This window comes from Hyaena hyaena, unplaced genomic scaffold, assembly GCF_003009895.1.
Source record: "Hyaena hyaena isolate Hyena2069 unplaced genomic scaffold, ASM300989v1 scaffold_26, whole genome shotgun sequence".
NCBI classification, from domain to species: Eukaryota; Metazoa; Chordata; class Mammalia; order Carnivora; family Hyaenidae; genus Hyaena; species Hyaena hyaena.
Genome location: NW_024080658.1, coordinates 3,120,538 through 3,143,211, shown reverse-complemented (window position 1 = coordinate 3,143,211; position 22,674 = coordinate 3,120,538). Strand labels below are relative to the sequence as shown.

The following is a 22,674-nucleotide window of genomic DNA, read 5'->3' as shown; positions in this document are numbered from 1 at the left end:
AAAAGAAAAAGTAAGGTACTATTTAAGCATACTAAATATAGAATAATACACACTACTGATAAGGTTGCAGTGAAAGTAGAATACTAATATATTGTTGATGGCATTGTAAACTGGAAAAACAATGTCAATTTATTTAAAAAACTATTAAAAATTCACATTCTTTGAGTCACTGTTCCCATTCAAGGGGTGTATCCTAAGGAAATAATCTCCAAAAATGATAGAAACTATATGCACAAATAGACAACCTCGGGGTTATTTATAATAGTGGAAAAATTGGGAAACAAGTCTCCCATTGTTGAAAATGCAGGTTAAGTAAATGATGGTGCATTAGCAGAATGGATGCTTAGATGGCTATTGAAGTAATAATTATGATGATTATGTGGCTGCATGGTAAACAGTTATGATATACTACACTATAAAACTTACACATATGCATAGAAAAGAACTCTAAGTGAAAGATGAAAATACTTTCATAAAAAAAAAGGATTTTTATTATTGTTGTCTTAAATACTTTGCAAAACAACAAAAATTAGGTTCACAAGAATGCAAATGTGACCCATGAACACTGACTAATGAGAGCATCCATACTCATAATAATACTACCTCAAAAATAACTACTTTGTAGTTTCATTAAGAGATAACACTCTAGGGGTGCCTGGGTGGTTCTGTTGGCTGGGCATCTGGCTCTTGATTTCGGCTTAGGTCATGATCTCATGATTTGTGGGTTCAAGCCCCACGTAGGGGTCTGTGCTGACAGTGCAGAGCCTGCCTGGGATTCTTTCTCTCTGTCTCTGCCCCTCCCCTGCTTGCATGTGCTTTCTTTCAAAATAAATAAATAAACATTAAAAATTTTTTAATGTTGAAGGGGGGAAATAGAAACTGACACGAATAGAAATCTTCTATCCAGGTCAACCTGTGAGAGAACAGGGTGGCCTAGAACAACCCCATGGATTGCTGGGAACCTGATACAGTATACCATCCTTTTGAGACTTCTGCTAAAATCCACTCTGCAGAAATGTGTGACCTTGGAAAAGTATTTTTATGAATAACCATAAAATAAAATTTAAAAGCGATTAAAGATAATAATGAATTCTAATTAATCACTGTACATTGAATCTTGAATCAAGAGGTTGATAACTAGGCTTATCCCAGTTGCTATTTTTCCAAATGATCATGCTTTCCAAGTGAACCTCTAAGAGCTGATAGAAAGCAGATGTGTCTAGTCTTAGGCTGTAGTAACCTTGTAAACATGAACATAAGCTGAGCCTATTGTAATTCAGCGCTCTTTCACCTGTGGTTCCTCAGCATAGGTAGGAATATCCCCATTTTATGGATAAGGAAATTGAGTCCCAGAGTATCATTTGCCCAAAGCCATACAGTTTGTGAGGATTGAATTTGTACTCAGATTTAGGTATGTCCCACTCTAGTGACATGCAGGAGTGACAGGGACATATATATAAAGTATAAATATTCAGAGCCTTTCCCGTTCTCTTTTCTCCTAAGTAGGATTCTGTGTTTATCTGCAAGCCCAGTCAGCACTACAAAGGGTTCTGATGGGCATGGAAGAAAATTGAAGATTTAATTTATCTTAGATGACAGGAAGAGCAGAGAGATACTCTTGTAAGACGCTGATACAGGCAGAAGTAGAGTTCACAAAGACACAAGTGAGGGTTTAGGAAGTGAGACAGAGGACTTAGATGGCAGTAGTGGAAATTGGGCCTGTGGCAAAGGGATGGCCAATGAGAAGAGCAAGCTATGGGGTAATGCCCCCTTGGCCATCTTTCCATGGAATCAGTAAAGAATTCATTGCTCTTTGATGCTTTTACAGTTAGTTGTTGTTCACTTGACTGTGTCACCACATTGAGCTGGGCTTTATGTGAGAGCAAGAGGCCCCTGTTTACTCAGGTTATATGTGAAAGGCCTAGGGCCAGGCTTGAATCACTGTTTTTCTCTCACAGATGTACGCTGATGGACTCTGCTGTCATCCCTTTGCCCGAGAGTTTTGTTACCTGCAAGTGGAATCATGTCTTCAGGTACAGAAAAGCTACCTGAGGTCAAAATGCAAAGTGGCAGTTTGTGATCTTCCAGATGGTGCTCTTTTTGGGTGCCGTCCCCTGGGCTTCAGCCATTCCAGATTCCTTCCAGCTCCTCATATACACTGAGTTGCTCAAGCCTTTGCTCAGCCTTTCCTCCTTCCTAGGATGCCTTCTTTGTATGCCCTCTGACATTAGTGAACACCTACCCCTCCATTTTCCAAGACCACCTTGTGGTCTTATGTCACATTCTTTACAAAGTCTTCTTTTCCCTTGATACGGCTGACAACTTCCTCCTATCAGCTAGTATGGCATCTGAAACCTTTACCGCCAAACCCACCATGAACACTTTAACGTATCCATCTTTCCTAAATTCCTTGAGGTTGGTATCATGGCTTTTTAGTGTGTGTCTCCCTAGTGCAAATTGCAGTGCCTGGTGTATAGAAAGTGCTTAAAGAATAGTAAAATTAATGAAGATATGAATGATGTTGGAGAAGAATTCTCTTCTCTTCTCTTCTCTTCTCTTCTCTTCCTTTCTTTTCAGTTTAATTCAATGCTTAATTTTACAGAAGATTAAATCCTGTAGCTCAGGTCTGAAGATGGAAAGGGGATTGCTCCGATTCCTTTCTTACCACCTAAGAACTAAAGCCACATGTACATGCCAGTGCTGGCTGCGTATGGATTTGCAACTAATATATAGCAAAGGGCTCTTTCTCAAATCTCTGTTTGAGGGTCAACATTACTGTTCAGGTATTCTGGGAACTAATCACCTCTTAAATCCAATGGCTCCAGAGTCTGGGATAAGTAGAGAAGCATTTGAGTCTAGTGATTAAGGGCATGGGCTCTGGAATTGAGCAGACCAGGGTTGACATCCCAGGCTTGCCACTTACCAGATATATGATGTTGAAAACATTAATTTCCCCAACCCTCAATTTCTTCACTTTTAAAATGGTGATCATAATCCACACCTTATTGGGTTGCTGGAATGATAAAATGGGCTCATAGAAAAACCCACTTTGCATGGTGTTTGGCAAATAGTAAATATCTGCTGAGTGATGGCTACTATTTATTATTATTATTACCACAAATTTCCCAAATTCCTTCAAGAAACAAGAAATACAAATTGGGTAAGGTTCCAATGCCACCACTGGAGGCCAGGAAAAAGAAACACCATGCCCAGGGGTCAAACCTTTGCACCCTCTAGGAGAAAGATAACACCCTTCTCGCCTGCCAAGGCCACAATCAACATACTCTGGTTTCTACTCTTCCCAGATTAGTGCAGACAATGACAGACAGCTCCGTGATAAGGAGATTTCACTTCAAAGGCAGGAAGGAGCCCAAGAGGCAACGGCCAGCCTGGCACAGGATTTAAAGAACGGATCTGGGACTTAGTGTGTCCAGCTCCACCTTTCCCTCTACGCCAGCAGCAAGGGGCTGATGGGATTAGTGGCTTTAGGGAAGAAGAAAAGATACTTTGTATAGGCGCCTTACCTCTCATGGGCTTAGGGAAAGAATAAGATAGTTTCTTAGAAGGGTTGTTTAAGGTTTTACATTCAAAAGGAAGAGCCAAACAAATAAAAGAGCCATATCCTCTACCTGAAAGTGTCTTTTATGTGGCTCATGTTTGAGGACTTTGCATTTTGATGTGGGGCTATTTAAGTCAGATGTGAGATGCACATTCCAAAGGAGTGAAATTCACGGTCTCCCCTCCATTATGGCAAATAATAAGCAGAACTAACATTTGTTGAGCAGCTATAACAAGCCAACAAAAGTTCTATAGGCAGTCACTCACTGGATTCTTACCACCATCTCTGAGGCCTGAATTGTATGATCTTCTTAAAATAGACCTGGAAAAAATGAGGCCAGTTTCATTAACTCCTCATAGTCATAACACTAGAAGGTCTGGGGTTGAGACTAGAACCCGGATCTGTTCTCACCCCAGTGCTTTCCTGACTCAACAAGAAACATGAGGGGGGACGCCTGGGTGATTCAGTCAGTTAATGTCTGACTCTTGATTTCCACTCAGGCCATGATCTCATGATCATGAGATCGAGCCCATCCTTGGTGTGGAAGCTGCTAGAGATTCTCCCCCCCGCCCCTTCTTCCCTACTCGTGGACTCTCTCTCACTGTCAAAATATTAAAAAGAAATATGTTAGGAAAACTCCTGGGAGTTAAGGAAAGATTTCAAGAAAGCAAGTAGCTGTGTTTGTATAAAAGAATGCTCATTGCCCTATACATAAAGTGCCATAAATAGAGAAAGTTAGTACATTCCTCTTTAGCAGTCTGAAATCTTTCCTTTGTTTAGAGCAGTAGTCTTCAACTGGGTACAGTTCTCCCCCGCCCTGCCCCCAGTCTTCCCAAAGAGATATCTGCACTGTCAAAAGACATTTTTGATTGTCACAACTAGGGGAGTATTTCTGTAACTGGTGGGTAGAGGCCAGAGATCCTCCTAAACATCCTAGAATTACCTACGACAGACCCTCACTCCCATCAAAGTATTATCCAGCTACTAAGTTTGGTTTAGAGGATACAGGTCCTTGTTTATCTTCTCTTCCTGGTTGTGAGCCAAATATCTCACTCCCAAAATAGGCCAAGGTAAAAACCAACTTAAGTGTGCCCATTGTGTGTACAGGAAATAAGGCTGAGCTCAAACCTCACTCCTTCTATTCATCATTTGCTCATTTTATTTAATTTTATATTCAATGTAATCAAAACCTCTAATACTAAATCATTTTTAACTTTTAGAACCCTCACAGGCATACCATCATAAGAATCAAGATTGGATGATTTAAACAGGTATGAGCACTTAATTAGTTAGCATGTAGGAGAGAAGTCAGGAGATAAAAGAAGGTCAGAAGAGAGTTTATGTGGTGATAAAGCTAAACTCTGCCCCAAGTCCTTTGGTGGGAGAGCTTGTATGCCTTCTCCATTGCATGAGGTTCCTTTCTGCCACTTCCTGCCCCCAGATAGTTCGGCAGGTGTTTCCCCCCAGAGTATGATTAAGAATTAACTTTACCCCCCTGACTGCATGGAAATCAAGGTCTGAGTCTTGGACAAAATGAGTATCAGGCTGGCAGAGGACCTGGGTTAAGGGCAATATAACAGATGATGCATACAAATTAGCTTGCAGCTTCTCATAAACCCTAGTAAACCAGAAATGACAGTGGTCCTGTGAGGGATAGCTTTATATGTCCACTGGACTGGGCCACAGAGTGCCCAGATATTTGGTTAAACATCATTCTGGGTATGTCTGTGGGGGTGTTTCTGGATGAGATGAACATCTGTATCAGTAGACCAAGTAAGTAGATTGCTCTCTCTAATCTGGGTGGTCCCCATGCAGTCACTTGAAGGCCTGAGTCAAACAGAAGTCTGAGTAAGGATGAGCCACGAGAAAGAATGAAATCTTGCCATCTGCAACAACATGGATGGAGCTAGAGAGTATGATGCTAGGTATCATACATCAGTCAGAGAAAGACAAATACCATATGATTTCACTTATATGTGGAATTTAAGAAACTAAACAAATGAACAAAGAGAAAAAGAGACAAACCAAAAAACAGATTCTTCACCAGAGAAAACAAATTGGTGGTTGCCAGAGGGGAGGTGGAGGGTGGTGTGGGTGAAATAGGTGAAGGAGATGAGGAGTACACTTATCATTATGAGCTCTGAGTCAGGTACAGAATTGTTCCTTTTTTAAAAATTTTTAAATGTTTTTTAAATTTATTTCTTGAGAGAGAGAGAGAGACAGCGTGAACAGGGGAGGGTCAGAGAGAGAGGGAGATACAGAATCTGAAGTAGGCTCCAGGCTCTGAGCTAGCTGTCAGCACAGAGCCAAACGCGGGGCTTGAACCCATGAACTGTGAGATCATAACCTGAGCCTGAAGTCAGACGCTTAACCAACTGAGCCACCCAGGCGCCCCCAGAATCATTGACTCACTATACTGTACACCTGAAACTAACACAACACTATGTTAACTATACTGGAATTTAAAAAAAAAAAAGGAAAAAAACCACTTTTCTAAAACAAAAGAAGGCTGAGTAAGGGAGAATTCACTCTCTATGCCTATCTTTGAGTTGGGACACTGGTCTTCTGTCTTTGGACTTGGAGTCAGACTTGGACTGAAACTTACACCATCAGCTTTCTTAGGGGTCTAGTTTGCAGATCTGAGGCCTTCTTAGCCTTCATACTTGTGTGGAGCCAATTTTTTTCTCTCAGTCCCTGACATCTCTCTTGCCTATGTACACTTTCTCTCTCTCTCTCTCGATAGATAGATAGATAGATAGATAGATAGATAGATAGATTTGTCTGTCTTTCAATAGCTAAAGAGATGGGTAGATTTAGATACACTGATATATCTCCTGTTGAAGAAGCAAGGTCTCTTACTGTTTCTATTTCTCTGGAGAACACTAACACAGAGTCTGTAGATAACAATGACCATAATAGTAAAAAACTATTGTCAACCAAGTACTTACTACATGCCCTAGCATAATGCTAAGGACCTGTGTCCACTGTGCAGTAACTTGATGAGGTAGATATCATGACTTCACTCCACAGAAGAAGGAAGTTAGACTTGGAGGGATAAATGAACTAACACGGGCTACACTTTAGGCCAGGCTATGGCCTTTGATCTGGATATAACCTGTCAGGGGCCTGTTGATTTTCGAAGTGCTAAGCAGGAAATGTGCACCCCCAAAGCCCCATGGGAACATTTTCAGGCAAGCATTTAGACCTAGTTGGGATAGGAAGGCCTTGGCCTCCATTCCTACCCTCTCAGCCCTCAGTTTTATTGGTTCAATTAGAATGTGATTGGATCCCGATACTTTAAGAAGAGTCTGCAGTTGGCTTTGCAGTCCTCATTGGCTTGGACTGTCACCTCTCTCTGGGGTTTTAGAGGGTCCATGAGATGAAGCTGGATCACCATAAATGTGTGCATGTGTGCACACACACACAGTGAGTTAGAGAAGGGATGCACATGTGTGCAAGCTGTCCCACTCCTAACTCTGGGTCCTATGGGTTAAATTGAGTCTCTGGACTCCAGGATTTGAGAACTCTGACATTTCAGCCAGACGTTCTCAAACTTGACTGCAATGGATTCATCCTAAGGAGTGTCTTAAAATTTTATTTTTGTCCAGACTCTCTCCATTTCCACTGATTGTGAATGTCCAGGGGGAAGTCGGCAAATCTCTCTGTTTATAAACAGTATGTTGATTCTCATGAGGTCAGCTTGTCCCAAGTTCATGGAAGCAGCTACGTCTTTTCCCCAGTACTTAAGTAGTAGTTATCTGTCTTTCAGATAGAGAAAAGTGTGTAGACTGTGCGGAAATTTAGTTTAGTCTTGTTCAGTTCACATAATAAAATAACAAGAATCCTGGATATAATACAGTGCAGTGATCCAAATATTGGCTTTTAGAATGGGATAAGACAAGAGCAGTGAAGCCTGAGCAAGCTATCCAGCCCACTCACAGTCCAGGAAACTTAGGCATGCTCTATCATTCCAGTATTATTTACAGGCTCATGCATGGATCCATCCATCCATCAAGCAAGCAACATTTATTCCATTGAATACTTACTAAATGCCCAACATTGCCTTGGGGCATTCATGGCTGGAGGAGTCTCATATCTCTATCATTGTACTTATCATATTGTATTAGAATCACCTGATGATGTCTTTGTTTATAAATATAGACAATTTTATAGTCTTTGTCCACAAAAATGCTTCTCACACTTTACTGTGTTTAGATATTCCCTGGGGTGCTTGGTAAGGCATAGATTTTGAGTCCTAAATGGAAAGAATCTGATTCAGTAGGTCTGGAGTAGGTTTGTGAATGTGCATTTCTTAACCGACTCAACCACCCAGGTGCCCCTGTGAATGTGCATTTCTAATAAGCTTGCAGGGAACCCCAATGTTGTTAGTCTGAGGAACAGTCTTTAAGAACCAACTGCTCCTAACCCCAAGCTTCTTCAGGCAAAGAATATGTCATCTTCTCCTTCTGCTGTGTATAGAAAAATGTCTAAAATATCAAAAGTGCTCTTGAAATGTTTGTTGAATAAATATAATGGCTAAGCTACATGAGTAAACTTAGCAATCACTTAAAGGAGAGGCAGAATTTATTTGGGGGACATAATATTGTTTTCTAATAAGAACTGGTTGAGAAATTTCAGTGTATACAAGCATCTGAACTCTGTAAAAGCTCTCTGATAAACCAGGACACCTATCAACTTCAGTCTCAGGGCATGATTTCCCCAGGAAAATGGCAAAACCTCACCCAGCTTTATGGCCAATGTGAACTAGAACTTTTGACCACAGTGGCTGCCATCTTGCACCACATGAATATGATTTGATGTCTTTCTGGGAGAAAGTATCATCAGGCCAGATGCTCTCTGCAGAGATGTGTTTGTACAGCCAATTAGTAGGAAGTAACCCAGTGATTCCATTCTCAGCACTGGACAGAGATAAGCATTTGAGGTTATTAAATTCCAACAGCCACTCTAAAAGCCTACAGAGTCTTCCAGAAGAAAACTCTGTCCACTGGCACAAACAACAGCAAATCTCATGCGAGATCATGAAAATATGCCTTGAAGTTTGATCCAAGTTGCCATTAAAATTCCCTCCCATCTCCATAATGTCAGATGGGCTGGCAGATTCTATTCTGAGGGACTGTTTTCCTAATTTCTCCCATTGCTTCTGCTTCCCACCTCACTCACTCACAGAGCAGGGTGCTCTTTGTGTTTGCCAAATGAGTAAATCAAGTTCCTTTTTTTTTTTTTTTTTGAGTTCATCTATTTCCTTCTTTATCTAGTTAATCTTATTTTAATCTTAAAGGCCTCTCTTTGGACCAATCCAATAGGTTCTTCAATGGAAAAATATTCTATTAGAGTCACATCTTCAGAAAAAAGATATCCAGAAAAACTCTCCAGATCCTGCAGCTTTCCCAAGAGAAAAAAAAAAGTACACTTTTTAAAAAAAGCTAATTTTTGAGACAGGCTGTGAGGGGGAGGGGAAGAGAGAGAGAGAGATACAGAATCTGAAGGAGGCTCCATGCTTTGAGCTGTCAGCACACTGCCCAAGGTGGGGCTCAAACACCACGAACTGTAAGATCAGGACCTGAGCTGAAGTGGGGTGCTTAACTGACTGAGCCACCCAGGAGCCCCCCAAAAAAGGACACTTTTAAAGGAGTATACAAGGTATACTTAGTGTTTCTCCTTTTGCATGCCAAGTCTCATGGGGCAAATGTCTTTTTGAAATCATGCCACACAAGCTAAATAAATATGAACATATAATGCTGACAACAATGATGGATTTCACCAGACAGAAGCTTAGAGTATAAGGGTATTTTATAGCAGTACTTCTCAAATTTTAATGTGCATGTGAGTCACCTGGGTATCTTGTTAAAACGCCGATCATGCAGTTCTAACAAGCTCTCAGGTGATACTGGTGCTGCTGGTCCATGGACCACATTTTGAGTAGCAAGGCCATAGAGTTCTAATGCAGAGCAGTGCTGCCCAGTGGAGCCTTCTGCAGTGATACAGATGTTCTAGATCTGCTTTGTCCAATATGGTAGCCATTAGGCACATGTGGCTATTGAGCACTTGACATGTACCTGGAGTAAAGTAACTTAAAATTTTATTTAATTTTTGTATGTTTATTTACTTTTGAGAGAGAGAAACAGAGTGCAAGCCAGAGAGGGGCAGAGAGAGAGGGAGACACAGAATCTGAAGCAGGCTCCAGGCTCTGAGCTGTCAGCACAGAGCCCGATGTGGGGCTCGAACTCACAGACTGTGAGATCATGACATGAGCCAAAGTCAGACACTTAACCGACTGAGCCACCCAGGTGTCCCAAATTTTTTTTAATTGCAATTCATTTAAATTTAAATGGTCACCTGTGCCTTGTGGCCACCATATTGGAAAGCAGCTTTGTAGAGTAGAAAACAGACTGAGAAATTTAGTAAAAAAGTTTCAGAAAGAAAAAAATGACCCTAAGAACCAGGTAAAACCACAGAGCCTCTCAATCCTATTGTAAATTTATTCTGATTCCCACCCTCCTCTTCCTGCTTTCTATAGCAAGGGCTCAAGGGTTCCCCTCTGTTCTCCATCATGTTCCCAGAATCATTCTATAAACAAAACAGTGTAATTAGGAGAGGCTTTATAAACATTCTGAAGTGTAGAAGATTATCTCTTTTACATAAACCCTTTTGGGTTGGCAAAAACCAAGTCAGAAGTCTTATAAGAGGTAGGTCTTTTGTTACAGGCCCTTTCACCTTGGGTACATGGAGCAGAACTCTGAAGACAGGCTCCAAGGTTATTTCTTCATTGTGGGTTTTGGCCCTTTGGCCTGGAACGCAGGAACACATGCAAACCGTCCAGATAGTGGAAAAAAGTTTAAAAGGGAAAAGAGCTCAGTTCAAGTTGAGTTTCCCCTAATGAGAAAATGCTGAGAGTAGGGAAACAGTAGGGTTTAGTTTTGTCTAAACTGGATTTATCAGCTCTCAGCAGGTTACAGTCTATATTACAGCTAACGAGGTCGGGGGATCTGCCCTGGGCTGGTGAGTACTAATTTCCATTGAGGAAAAAGTTATGAGGCTTGGATGTCTTAATGATAACAGATAATTTCTCTGTGTTGGCAGAGCTACAAAGCACGTTGCTATGAAACTGCATAGATTGGGCTATTTCTTTTGTGTACACAGTTTCCACTTAAAGAATTCACTTGGCATGAGTTGCAAACCTGCTTGGGGACCCTTGTGATTAATTGCTTGAACTGGCTGGTGGCCATCAGCAGGATCTTGCATTCTGCTGGGTTCTACACAGAATTATGAAACTGGAGGCTTAATGGGATTTCAGGTAATAGAGCCCAGATGTCCAAGACTATGATGTTTGAAATTACACCGCTTGCAAGGCTTCGGGGCTTAAACTTTATTTATTTCTTGCTTAGTAAATTTTCCTGTTCCCATCTTTATGTCATCTTGGACCAGTCAAATGCTCAGGCCTTCATTTTGGCATACTGCATCTAGAGAAGCCATTCACAAATATGCATCTGTAGCCAACAGCCTGGAGATACATGAGCTCCCTACCTTCCTGCCCCGGCTCTTGGGATTATCTTTCAGCCAAGAATATGGTAATTAACAGCCCTTCCACCACCTTGCTACTATACAGCACTTTGCTTCCAAACTCCTTTCACACATTTAATTGCATTTTATTCTGTCAGGTCCAGAAGAAATGGGCCGGGACAAGTATTATTATCTCCATTTGGATGAGGAAACCAAGGTGCACAGAAGAGAAGGAATAATAATAGCTAACATTTGTGGACCCTATGTGCCAAGGAGTCCTGCGCCCATGGGAGTTTCTGTGCATCACTTCCTTTAAGCCTAACAGCAGCTTTGAGATAGATATGATTGTCAGCAACATGTTGAAACCCAGAAAACGAAGGTACACAGAGTTTGGGTCACCCTGCTAATTATTGATAGAGCCAGGCTGGAAGCTGGTACTCTCGTGTTCAATTACCTCCTTAAGGAGTATCGGTGGCATCACAGACAAGACCACGAGTCTATTGTCACTATCGCAACATTCATTTTACATCATTTGCAAGACAGAAGACAGACCCCAGGCATATTTTCTAAGAAGCCCTCTATATTCCTATTCCCTGCTTTCATCCAGAGCAATGCTGCCTCCTGAATGCTCTGAGGAGGGGGATTCTGTTGAATGGCATCCCATTTGAAAAAAAAAAAAAATACTTGGCTTAATAGTCTAGGTCCTTCAGATGACACTTGAGCCTATCCTTGCAGCCTTATCCATTCTGCATTCCAGACAGGAAGTGGTGGATTTTGTCCATGCTGCCTGTTCTTTGTTTATATGGTCCCTCCTTTCTTCCTCATCCCTCTGTTCACCTTCTCCCCTTCCTACAAGGTCAGCCACAGGCCACTTTACGAAGGCTTCACATATCCTCACAAAGCCCATCGTTCCATATTCTGAACTTCTTTATGATTTTGTTCAATGGATGGATGAACAAATGGAAAAAATAACATCACTTTTTGACCGCTGTCCCTGGCACGATACGAAACACTGGGGATGTGTGCATACACAGGCACACCATGACCACATAAGGTCCTGTATGCTATTATAGAAGGGCAAGATGCCAGGGGAGCAGAAAGAAGGGGACTGCTCACTGCTGTATGCAGATATGGCTGGAAAATCTGCCCAAGCCTCATCTCTCATAGCTGGGGAAGCTTCATGTTCCAAGGGCTTGTATTTAATGCTTCTATGTACAGTACCAGCATTCGGCATCATCTCTAACCTGAGCAAATGTATGATAAACAATGAGGGTTGTAGTAGAAGTGATGGGGTCTCTATCGCTATGGAAGGGGCACAGCCTTCCCACTTTTGTGCACAAAAGGGAGGCAGGCCTTTGCGGATGCCCGCAGTGCCTTCCCAATGGTGTTGGCCCAGAGGGAGGGGGAGAGGGTCAGTGAGCAGTGTCGGCCCAAACCTTAGTGCTCCTGAGTAAGGGGTCAAGGGATGTTTAATGTACTGCCTTCACACCACAGTTTGGGCAAGCCTTCCCCAAACCTACTCCTGCCTTCAGAGGCTGGAAAATACTTCTTGTTTTAAGTTTTCCCATTTAAGAACAATTCCTCTCATTATTTAGCATTATTTGGCCCCTTGTAAATGCTCCGCGTAAATAAGCTATTCTTATTAGTTACTCTTCTCAACAGGATTGTGAGGGAACCCTGGGCAGTGGCCCAGCCCCATGTAAAGCTCTTTCTCTAGAGAGTTCAAGCTTGGTTTGGGGGGACTGCAAGCGCATTTCATTCATAGTTGGAGACAGGAAGTGGGATGGCTGTTGCTATACAACATGCCTATCTGCTCAGAACTGCCAGCCCGTGTTGCCCCCAAATTTTAAGGAATCAGTGTAAAATAATAAAAATAACAGTTTCTTTCATCTTGATAGTTTTGACATTGGTCATGTTACTGAACTTCTTCAAGTCACAGCTGCTTCACCTGCAAAAGGAGGGAATTCATGTGTTTCTCACCTATCAAAGGAGGGAACTGCAGATGTTTTTATGAGAACTACTACTTTCCACAGAATCCAAGATGCAACTTATTTTGAAAGTTTATTTATTTTTTTAAACTGTTTGTTTGAAAGAGAATGTGAAGGCAAGGGACAGAGAGTAGAGAGAGAGAGAGAGAGAGAGAGAGAGAGAGAGAGAGAGAGAGAATCCCAAGCAGGCTCCGTGCTGTCAGCACAGAGCCCGACATGGGCTCGATCTCATGAAACTGTGAGATCATAACCTGAGCCGGAATCAAGAGTCAGATGCTTAACTGACTGACCCATCCAGGTGCCTCAAAGTTTATTTAATTTTTTTAGTAATATCTACACACAACGCAGGGTTCAGACTCACGACCCTGAGATCACGAGTTACATGCTCTGCTGACTGAGCCAGCTGGGTGCCCCACAAGATGCAACTTTTAATGTACCACTAAGAAAGGACAAAAACAAAAACAAAAAAAAACCCCTTCCAGTTGAACTATGACATAATGATTTTTGATAGTCCTGGACAAGGAATAATATTAGCCTTTTGCTGCTTTGGAATTTCTGCCGTTTATTCTGAAGAACCTGGTCATTTCTCTGCTGTCAGGTATAAGCTTTCTGTATTGTAGGCAATCCTTCTGCATTGCACTCCAGTAATAAAACACAAGATGCCTTCACTTACTAGTGATACTCTCCTGTCTAAGGTGGTCATGTAAAGCTCACAATTGCCGCTTTACAGAAATAGATGAAATTGAGGCCGTGCGTCCGATGTCAAACATTTGCGTCACTAATGGTACCCTATTTCCATGGCTTTTGGCATATGAGATAAATTTTTGCTTTAGCACCAAATTATAGTGTACTATTTCTAAAGACATTTTAAAATAGCAATTAAACTCAACAGGTGAAGTACTAACAGTATATATAACTTGAGTGAAGAAATAGAAATGTGATCAGAGCCAAATTCATGCATGCAAGACTGCCATTTGGCCTTCAATGATTATAAGAACGTTGAGATTGTAAAATGTACAATTCAGTAATGTTAAAGTATGAAAAAAAGTGCTTTCCAGTTGCAGTGAAACATGGTAAGTGAAGAGCATATATTATAGGTCTTGTACCCAGGAGATGCCCAACAAATCTCAAATCCCTTCCCTTTTAAATAAAGGAGAATGCAGTGACTCTCAAAGGTGCATGGAAGCTGGACCTCATTTTTTTTTTTTTTTTTGCAAAACAATAAGATACTGGATTTAAATCTGATTCCTATTAGATAAAGTTTACATTTCAGAAACTACAAAGCCGTGAATGATTCCCAGAGAAATCAAAGTATTGTTCCAAACACTATGTGAGTGATGGCTGTAAGTTCTTTGTTGGAGCCCTTTTCCCTACCTACCATTGAGAGGTGGGGTCTTTTTTCCTACTCTCTTGAATCTGGGCCAGGCCTGTGACTGCTTTGTCCAATAGAACATGGCAGAAATGGCATTGGTCCAGTTCTGGGTCTAATATTTAGGAAGACTGGAAACTTGTTTGCTTCTCCTTAGAACTTGTCACCATGCTATATATAAGTCAAGGAAACTACATTGAGAAACCCACACGGAGGAGAATTCAGGCTCTCAGCTGACACTCCAGCTGCACAACCAGCCAACTGTTTGGACTAACTTGCCAGTCACTTGAGTACACCATCTTGGATGTGGGTTTCCCAGCCCAAGCTGATAGCATATGGAAGAAAACAGGAGGTCCCCACTGAGCCTTGCCCAAATTGCAAATCATAGCCAAATGATGACTGTTGAGTTTTGACCCTCTAAAACATGGAACAGCTTGTTATACAGCAATAGATAGTTGAAATTCACTACCTTGTTAATTTTCACAGATGCTCAGAGCAAGACACCTGTTCTAGAACCTCAAGGAGTAGAACATAGAAGTGAACCTAGATCTTCTGATTCCTGCACTGAGGCTTTTGCCTAACTATTCTGCACACTGCCATTATTAGAGGCTAAACAGGGCATGTCCTACTGTCTTACTCTTTAGCTCTCATATAACTATATGATGAGAGCCAATTGGTCTAGGCAAATCTGGCGGGTTCAGGAAAGAAATGAGAATAACAAACACTCATGAGTGGAAACGTTTCAAGTTTTCATTCTCTCTTTCTCTCTCATACACACATACTCTTAAAGCTTACTTGGAATTTGAGAGTAGACTTTGTGAATGAGATGCAAATGTGCTTGTGATATTCCCAAGCTTTTTTTTTTTTTTAAGTTTATTTATTTATTTTGAGAGGGAGAGTGAGTGGGGAAGGGAGAGAGAGAGAGAATCTCATGCAGGCTCTGCACTGTCAGCATGGAGCCCGATGTGGCTTGAATTCATGGATTGCAAGATCATGGCCTGGGCCAAAATCAGGAGTCAGATGATTACCTTGAGCCACCCAGGTGCCCCGAACTCCCAAGCTTTGTAACACCTGGTGGTGGTGGCCTCAAGGTATACTATCCTATTAGAAACAAGCAAGAGTCTCAGGGAATTCACCCATATCAGTCACAGATTATTCAGGATGGAATCCCAAGTAGACATAGATCACCTTGTTGACTAAAGCACAGGGAGTGGAGTCAGTCATCTCCTTGTGACAGGAAGGCTCCACATAGGGATGGAAGTCTGGTTGGCCACAATGTCACTTCAGACAGCAAGCAAGTATATTTCACATTGTTGTTCACTTTCTATGCCAGGATGTCAAGATCTTTTGCTTCCACATCTAGCGGTCTGTGCACTGAGGTTATGGTTTGTGTGGCATGATAGAGCTAACAGTAAGAATGTGTGCCCCTGGTGGAGACATCTATGTCTAAACAGGCCACACTGTCAAGTACGTCATCTTACAGTGCAATTAGCTAAAGAGGCTTAGGGAGACAGATCTTTGTGTCAGACAAACTCCAATTATCACTGAAGCAGGAAGCCCTTTAATAGGCATATGTGCAGGATGCTATCTACCATGGGTATGAATGTTAGAAATTCGGTGTATAATTTATTTTGGAAATCAAAAGGGGGAGAAAACATACATTTTAGTGTTGAATTCAATATAAATAGGTGCTGTTTATCTTTGCTTTAAAGGTACAGCACTTAGGAAATTGTAATTCTTTCCCACGACTTGCTGGCTGATGGCAAAGCTCCCATTTCTTAACGACATCAGTGGCATAGGAGACAGTGCCTGTGGCACATGGACATAACAGAGGAGTCGAGAGTGCAGGGGACCAATGTCTAGAGGTGGAGGCAGGGGCTGTGCAGGACCACTATTCAGATGAGAGGTTAAACAAAGGGGTCTGGCTGTTACTGCAGTTGTGAGATGTAAGATTTTATTGGAGGCACTTAAAAAATTCTGAAGAAAAATGCAAGCTAGAGGAATATAACCTCTCTACACATGAAAATTTCTACTTCTGTTTCTTTTTTAATAAAGCAAGTTATAGCCAAACCCCTCTATTTTAAAAGTTAAGCTCTGGCAATTTTAATAATCTAGAACAGGAGCTGGCAAATTATAGCACCTATAAGGCAAATCCAGCCCACTCCCTGTTTTTGTAAATAAAGTTTTATTGAAACCCAGCCACACCTGTTCATGTATGCATGGTCTATGGCTGCCTTCCAATTGTAGTGGAAGAAATGAGTGGTTTCTACTGAGATCATAGGACTCAAAAAGCCTAAAATATTTACTATATGGTTAATTGTACAAGGAAAAACAAAGAGTTTGTGGACTCCTGACGTAAAATATCGAAATAAATCTACATGTTAGAGAAAAAGCTTTAAGAAGTTTATGTAGTGCAAGGAAAACATGTGTTACCAAGTATTCTTAACTCCATGAATATGCATGAAGTTCTCTCATTCTCAGAACAAGCTTGGTGGAGTAAGACAGCAGGATAGAAGTAGCAGGGACTGATAGATAGTATCGATTAGTAGTTGGTAGAGGATTGAAGTAACAGAAAAGTAGCAACCTGCGGCCATTTAGTATAGGGACATGTGGACTCTGGCATAAAATAAACTGATGTGCACAATGAGAGATTTAAATAATACTTATATTTAGGTGCTTGAAAAAGTAAATTTTGGTCATCTGGAAAACTTTTAAGTATTGGAGCTTATTCTAAGTCTTTTTCACTAAGTATCAGCCATACATGAATGTAGCATGAGACCTCAGGAAACCAATGCTACAGCTTGGTGCGCATTTGTAAATATCCCTTCACTATCCGCATCCCTACATTAGTTTGTCCTTTCCCATCCCTGGCCTCAGCATTCCTCTTAGGCTCCTGCAGCACTTTCTTATCTGGTCTCTAACTCTTTATTCTTCTGCACTTGTCACCCCAAACACTCATGCCCCTTGGGTCTCCCTGGAAAAACTACCAGTCTTGTTCATCAGCACATACTGAATGAATATCTACTATGGGCAAGAGATTGTACTAGATTCTGAAGGAGACTCAGAGCTGGGGTAAGGGAGTTTTTGTTTTAAAAGGGCTTAAAAGATGAAAAGGAGGGAAACATAATATACTTACAGAAAGATAATAGTATAAGGTATTAGATGATGCATTAAAAAAATTAGAGGTTTATTGGATTTCATATAAGGAAGTGATTGCTGCTGCATGGATTGGTCCCAGAGAGGGTGGAATTTGAGAGGAAAGGGCGTTGGAGGATGTTAATGATGCCCAGCTCTGTTCAAGGTCCCCCTGGGGCTCTGCATTCCTCATGTGAGGGTCTCTGTAGTCACTACATAACCATCACACCATCCCCAGCATCCCTCACAAATAAACTCTCCCCTAATGACCTTAGTGTTTTCTGTACTCTGATTTTTGAGCTTGCTAGTCCTAATGCCTAGAAAAGCTTTTTGTCCCCTTGAGGTTATCCCAACTTGACCTATTATTTGAGGGCCAACTTCTTCTTGGGCCTCTGCATGGGGCTTGATTCCGGTGTGTGGTCCCATTCACTTCTACTGCGCGTGCCCACCATACAGCTCACACCAAACACAGCTCTAAGCCCAAGTTCTGCAACACCAGAGCTGGTCAGAGCCCAAGAGGACGAGTACACCGATTACAGCCATGGATGTTAAATTGCTCTGAGAGCCTAAATGCTTATTCTCAAGTCATTTACTGATTCTGCTGCAAATCGGTAATAAACAGCCCACAGTCTGGCATGGGTCTGCATCTTACAGTACAGCACTGCTCTAGTCTCACCTCATTTCTTCTTCTGAGTCTGCAAAAACACATATTGTCCATTTCAGGAGGGGTAAAAAACTGGTGGCACACAGAGTGAATCTGAATTAATTGCAACATGTAAAAACTGGGAGATGTATACTTCTAGCGAAAATTGTCAGTTGAGGTCTCATTGCTCCATAGTCTCAAATGACAGTCACTGGCTAGAGCTAAGCAGAACTGCCTCTTTCTTTATTTTTAAAATATTATATTTTTAATTAATTTCTCCCTCCAATGTGGGGCTTGAACTCACAACCCTGAGATCAAGAGTCACATGCTCCACTGACTAAGCCAGCACGGCGCCCCCAGACCAGCTTCTTTAGACGAGGCATGCACTCTCCAGTTCTCTGCACTCCCCATCACACCTCCTGGTATTCTCAGGACAGCTCACCTCTCTTTGTGTGTTTGCCTGAGCCCTGTAGGCATTTGTGTCAGCCACACTGTGCATTCTATGATGCGCATTCTGCCACTTTAATTATATTATCACATACTCTAATTGCTTGCTGTGTTTTTTGTTTTGAGTTCACATTGAGATGTAAAGTCCTAGAGGGGAGAGACTGTTCTCTGTATTTCTCAGTGTCTCTTAGTAGATAGGACAGCGTTATGCACATGAACAAGTGCTTAGTACTTTTTAAATAGCTGAATGAACAAATGATCGATGTTGTTTAGGTTGTAAATCTAAAGTACAAATCCTAAGTCAAATATACAAGGTAATTTTGTTAATACTCTGGTGGATAAAGGCAGCCACAGATTCTCTGACTCCTCCTAGTGACAGATGGGGGTCTGTTTCCCCTCCCCTCTGACTGCCAGTTCTAATCTAGAGTTTGGAGCCAGATCATGAGGACAGGCGGCTTTTACTTGGTCTGTTGAGAAGTCTGACTACACTGCAGGAGAGACTTTGTGGAGAAAGCTTCATAATCTCCGGAGATGGGGAGGGCCCAGCTGAGCCAGGTTTTCAAGCCATCCCAGCCAAAGCACCAGAAAGCAAGTAAAAGTGTTAGGGACCAGCCTGCCCACCAGCTGAATCCCATAAGGGGACCACATTTACTGCCACGTGAAGCTGAAGAGCTGTCCAGCTGAGGCCAGAGCCCATCCCCAACCCTCAAAAATGTGACATATAATAAAATGACTGTTGTCTTAAGCTACTAAGTTGTGGATGCAGTTTGTTATGAAACAGTGATAAATGAATGAAACAGAATTTATCCTGAGTTTCCACTGTTTACCAGAATGGCATCCTTATTACTAACAATAAAGTCCTTATTTAGCTTTTTAAAGTTTATGGCATACAGTAAAAGTAAAACACTCATCTGGTGTTCTAGGTAAATGGTTGAGGCTGTTTATGGTGGAAGGGCTGACTTGGAAACTCTGTTGCTGAGAGAATTAGTGTCTCTTGGCGTGCATGCTGGTGTGAGTGAGCACTTGCTTAGGCCTAATTCCACTGTCACGTCCTTCATTAATAGAATGGTAAGTAATATCTTGTTCTCTACAGCAATTCTGCAGGGCTATTTTTATTTTATATTTTACAAAGATGTCTATCCATTATTCTGATCTACATAAATAATCTGGCCATGATTCTGTATTTTATGACTTTGTTTCTGTGACAGGTTGTGGAATATGAAATTTTATAGTCTTTAAGAAATGTTTCATTTCAGTTGACAGATCCCAGGAATCTATAGGTCTTTAAAAAAAGTGTACATTTTTAATAAAAGCTTACCTCCTTCCCAGGAATCTGTTTTTAGTTAATCATTACATTTTTCGTCTACATTCCTATCACATTGTAAAATCAGTTTCTTAAAGATCTCTTCTCAACTATTCTCATGTGTTTCTCAATTTCCCTGGGAACCAACTGGCAATAACTGTGATTCAAGCATAGAGAGACAAGATCTCAACTTGACTAAGGTTGGAAAGGTAATGGAAACAGTTGACAGTTACCTCATCCATTCCTGATCATTTAACCCCATTAAATAAACAGATGAAAGCTTTCCCAAAGAACACCTGTTCTATATTCTTGATATGGCCACTTTGTAATCATTTAACCAATGATTATGCAAATCCTGTCCTTTGAAGGCAAAAGCTGTCCTTGGGCCAGAGGTTTACAAAGCAGGAGGGGTAGGGGACTCACTCTGCATAGAGAAGAGATAACACATAGTAGAATATGGTGAAGTAAAACCTCTGGAATTATTTGTACATCATTTCTAATTAATATTATTAACAATAATCTATAATAGGAGAGAAAACTTTTTGGAACTAAATTGGAAACAAAGGAGTGCTCATGGGAAGTTAGAGATCCATAGTGAAGAGAGAGATCAAATGAACAAAATATTTTTGTCTCCCCTATTATGTGTTTATGGTCTGATTCATGGAATCACATAAACATAAATTCAAATGTACATTAATTATAACAATCTCTGCTCACAAGTGGTTCACCATCTGGTGAGGTGGGAAGTAGAAAGAGAAAGTAACAAACTATATTCTGGTGGGATAAGTGCTGTATGAGTGGTGTGGAAAACATGCTGGAAACATACAGAATCATTAATTACATCCAGGGAGTGGGAGAGGCATTTAAGTGGAGTCTAAAGGGTAAGTAGGAGATCTCTGTGTATAGCTAGAGTAATAGCACTTCTGGAAGAAAGCTTTGCTTAAGCCACAATGTGGAAGAATGAAGGAACAGAGTTGTTTTTGGAATGGCAGGATGTGAACAAATATCAGATATGGCTTAGTCATAGGATGAGTTAATTGAGTGAGGGGTGGGGGGGAAAACGAGGGCGCAGTGGTTTGCAACCTAATCTAGAGTTTGGAGCCAGATCATGAAGAGACACGTATACCTGGCTAATGTGTTTGGATTTTATCATGTAGACAATGGGCAATTAGGAACCTTTTAAAGCAGAGGGTGTGTGCCATGATCATATTTACGGTTTAGAAGTATCACTTTGTACTGGTACTGCCAGTAGGATGATCATATATTTGGTTTTGTAGCAATTGTCACAGTGGCCCTTTTACATTTGTTGGCATGATTATTTGATTACTACTAATTAGAGAACAGAACAGCATGTAAACAAGGTCCATGTTTGCTTTTGCTCAGAACAGTCTTCCCAGCACCAAGCATGGTGCCTGGCACATAGCAGAGGTTCAATGATGAGTCATTGAATGAATCAAACTATTTGATATTAGCATAAGCCAACCAAGAGATGATGAAAGCCTATATCAAGGCAATGCCAGTGACAACAGGTAACAAAGAAGAACTCTGATTAATACCTTTAAAATGAGAATCCTGGGTTAACTCTAAGAGGTTAGGAGAAAGGATGGATATTCAAGCGGTACTTCAGAATTTCTAGGGTAGGTGTCTGGGAGAAGGGCAGTTGTTAAAGAATCAGAAGGAAGAGAAGTAGGTGCTCTTGAGAGGGGAAGAATTCGGTTTCAACATATATTTGAGAAGCCTCCAGGATATCCAGGAAGAGATATCATGTGGGCAGGAGGGAGAATGTCTTGGTAGAAAGAACTGAGAAGTGGACACTGGGTTTGGGCTTTGTCATTTACCAGATATGTGACCTAGGACGTGTCATGAACTTCCCTTAACTCAGATTTCTAACTTATAAAATGGAGATAAAAATCTCTGCCGTAAGTAACTTAGGATGATTAAAAATTTTTGTAATATTTATTTTTGAGAGGGAGAGAGAGACAGAGAGTAAGAGGCAGAAGGGCACAGAAAGAGGGAGACACAGAATCCAAAGCAGGCCCCAGACTCCCAGCTGGCAGCACAGAGCCTGATGTGGGGCTCGAACTCATGGATCACGAGATCATGACCTGAGCCGAAGTGGGACACTTAACTGGCTGAGCCACACAGGCACCCCAATAACATAAGCTTTAAAAACATATGAGAAAGTGATTTTTAAAGTATACAGAACTTTATGAGGACTCATTATTATCATTATCCTAAAAGATTGAAATGCATCCCTTAATATAGCATGGTACCAGTCAGTTAAAGGTCATGGATTTAATGAACATGGGCCATCTAACTTGGTAAAGGTACAGGTAAGTCCCTCCTTTTCAATCAGCAGCCTCGTTAATGGTATGATGGCAGAGTAGTCTGGGCACATCATTAGAAGTAGAAAAATATCTCTACGTATGTCTTCTACTGAGGGTGACATGTTCCAGTTTTAACAGAATGAGAAGATATTGATAGGAGGAAAAGGATATACAGTATTGCAGGTGATGAGAAAACAACTCACGCTCAAACAAATGTATCCTCTTGACAGGTTCTGAAGCCTTTCTTCTTTTCAGAAAGCTAAATACAAGTCCCTTTACCCTTACTTCTAAAGTTGTCACTTCCTTCTTCAGCTAACATCCAGAACCTCTCCCCTATTCACTAGGCCCATGGACTCAATGCCTGACTCAGGCAGGGGTGAGT

At 41.3% G+C, this 22,674-nt stretch overlaps 1 protein-coding gene across 2 annotated transcripts in view; it reads right to left on the bottom strand.

Annotated features, from left to right (window-relative positions):
- SAMD12 (sterile alpha motif domain containing 12) overlaps window positions 1–22,674 on the bottom strand; it is a 398,489-nt gene that overhangs the window by 9,165 nt on the left and 366,650 nt on the right. The window contains exon 5 of one of the 2 annotated variants that reach the window (XM_039227213.1): window positions 3,826–3,880. The exons of the other annotated variant lie outside the window; for it this stretch is intronic. Coding sequence (XP_039083144.1) covers window positions 3,870–3,880 — 11 coding nt within the window. The 3' untranslated portion in view covers window positions 3,826–3,869. Of the gene's footprint in view, window positions 1–3,825; window positions 3,881–22,674 lie in introns of those variants that run through there. 2 annotated transcript variants of the gene reach the window in all.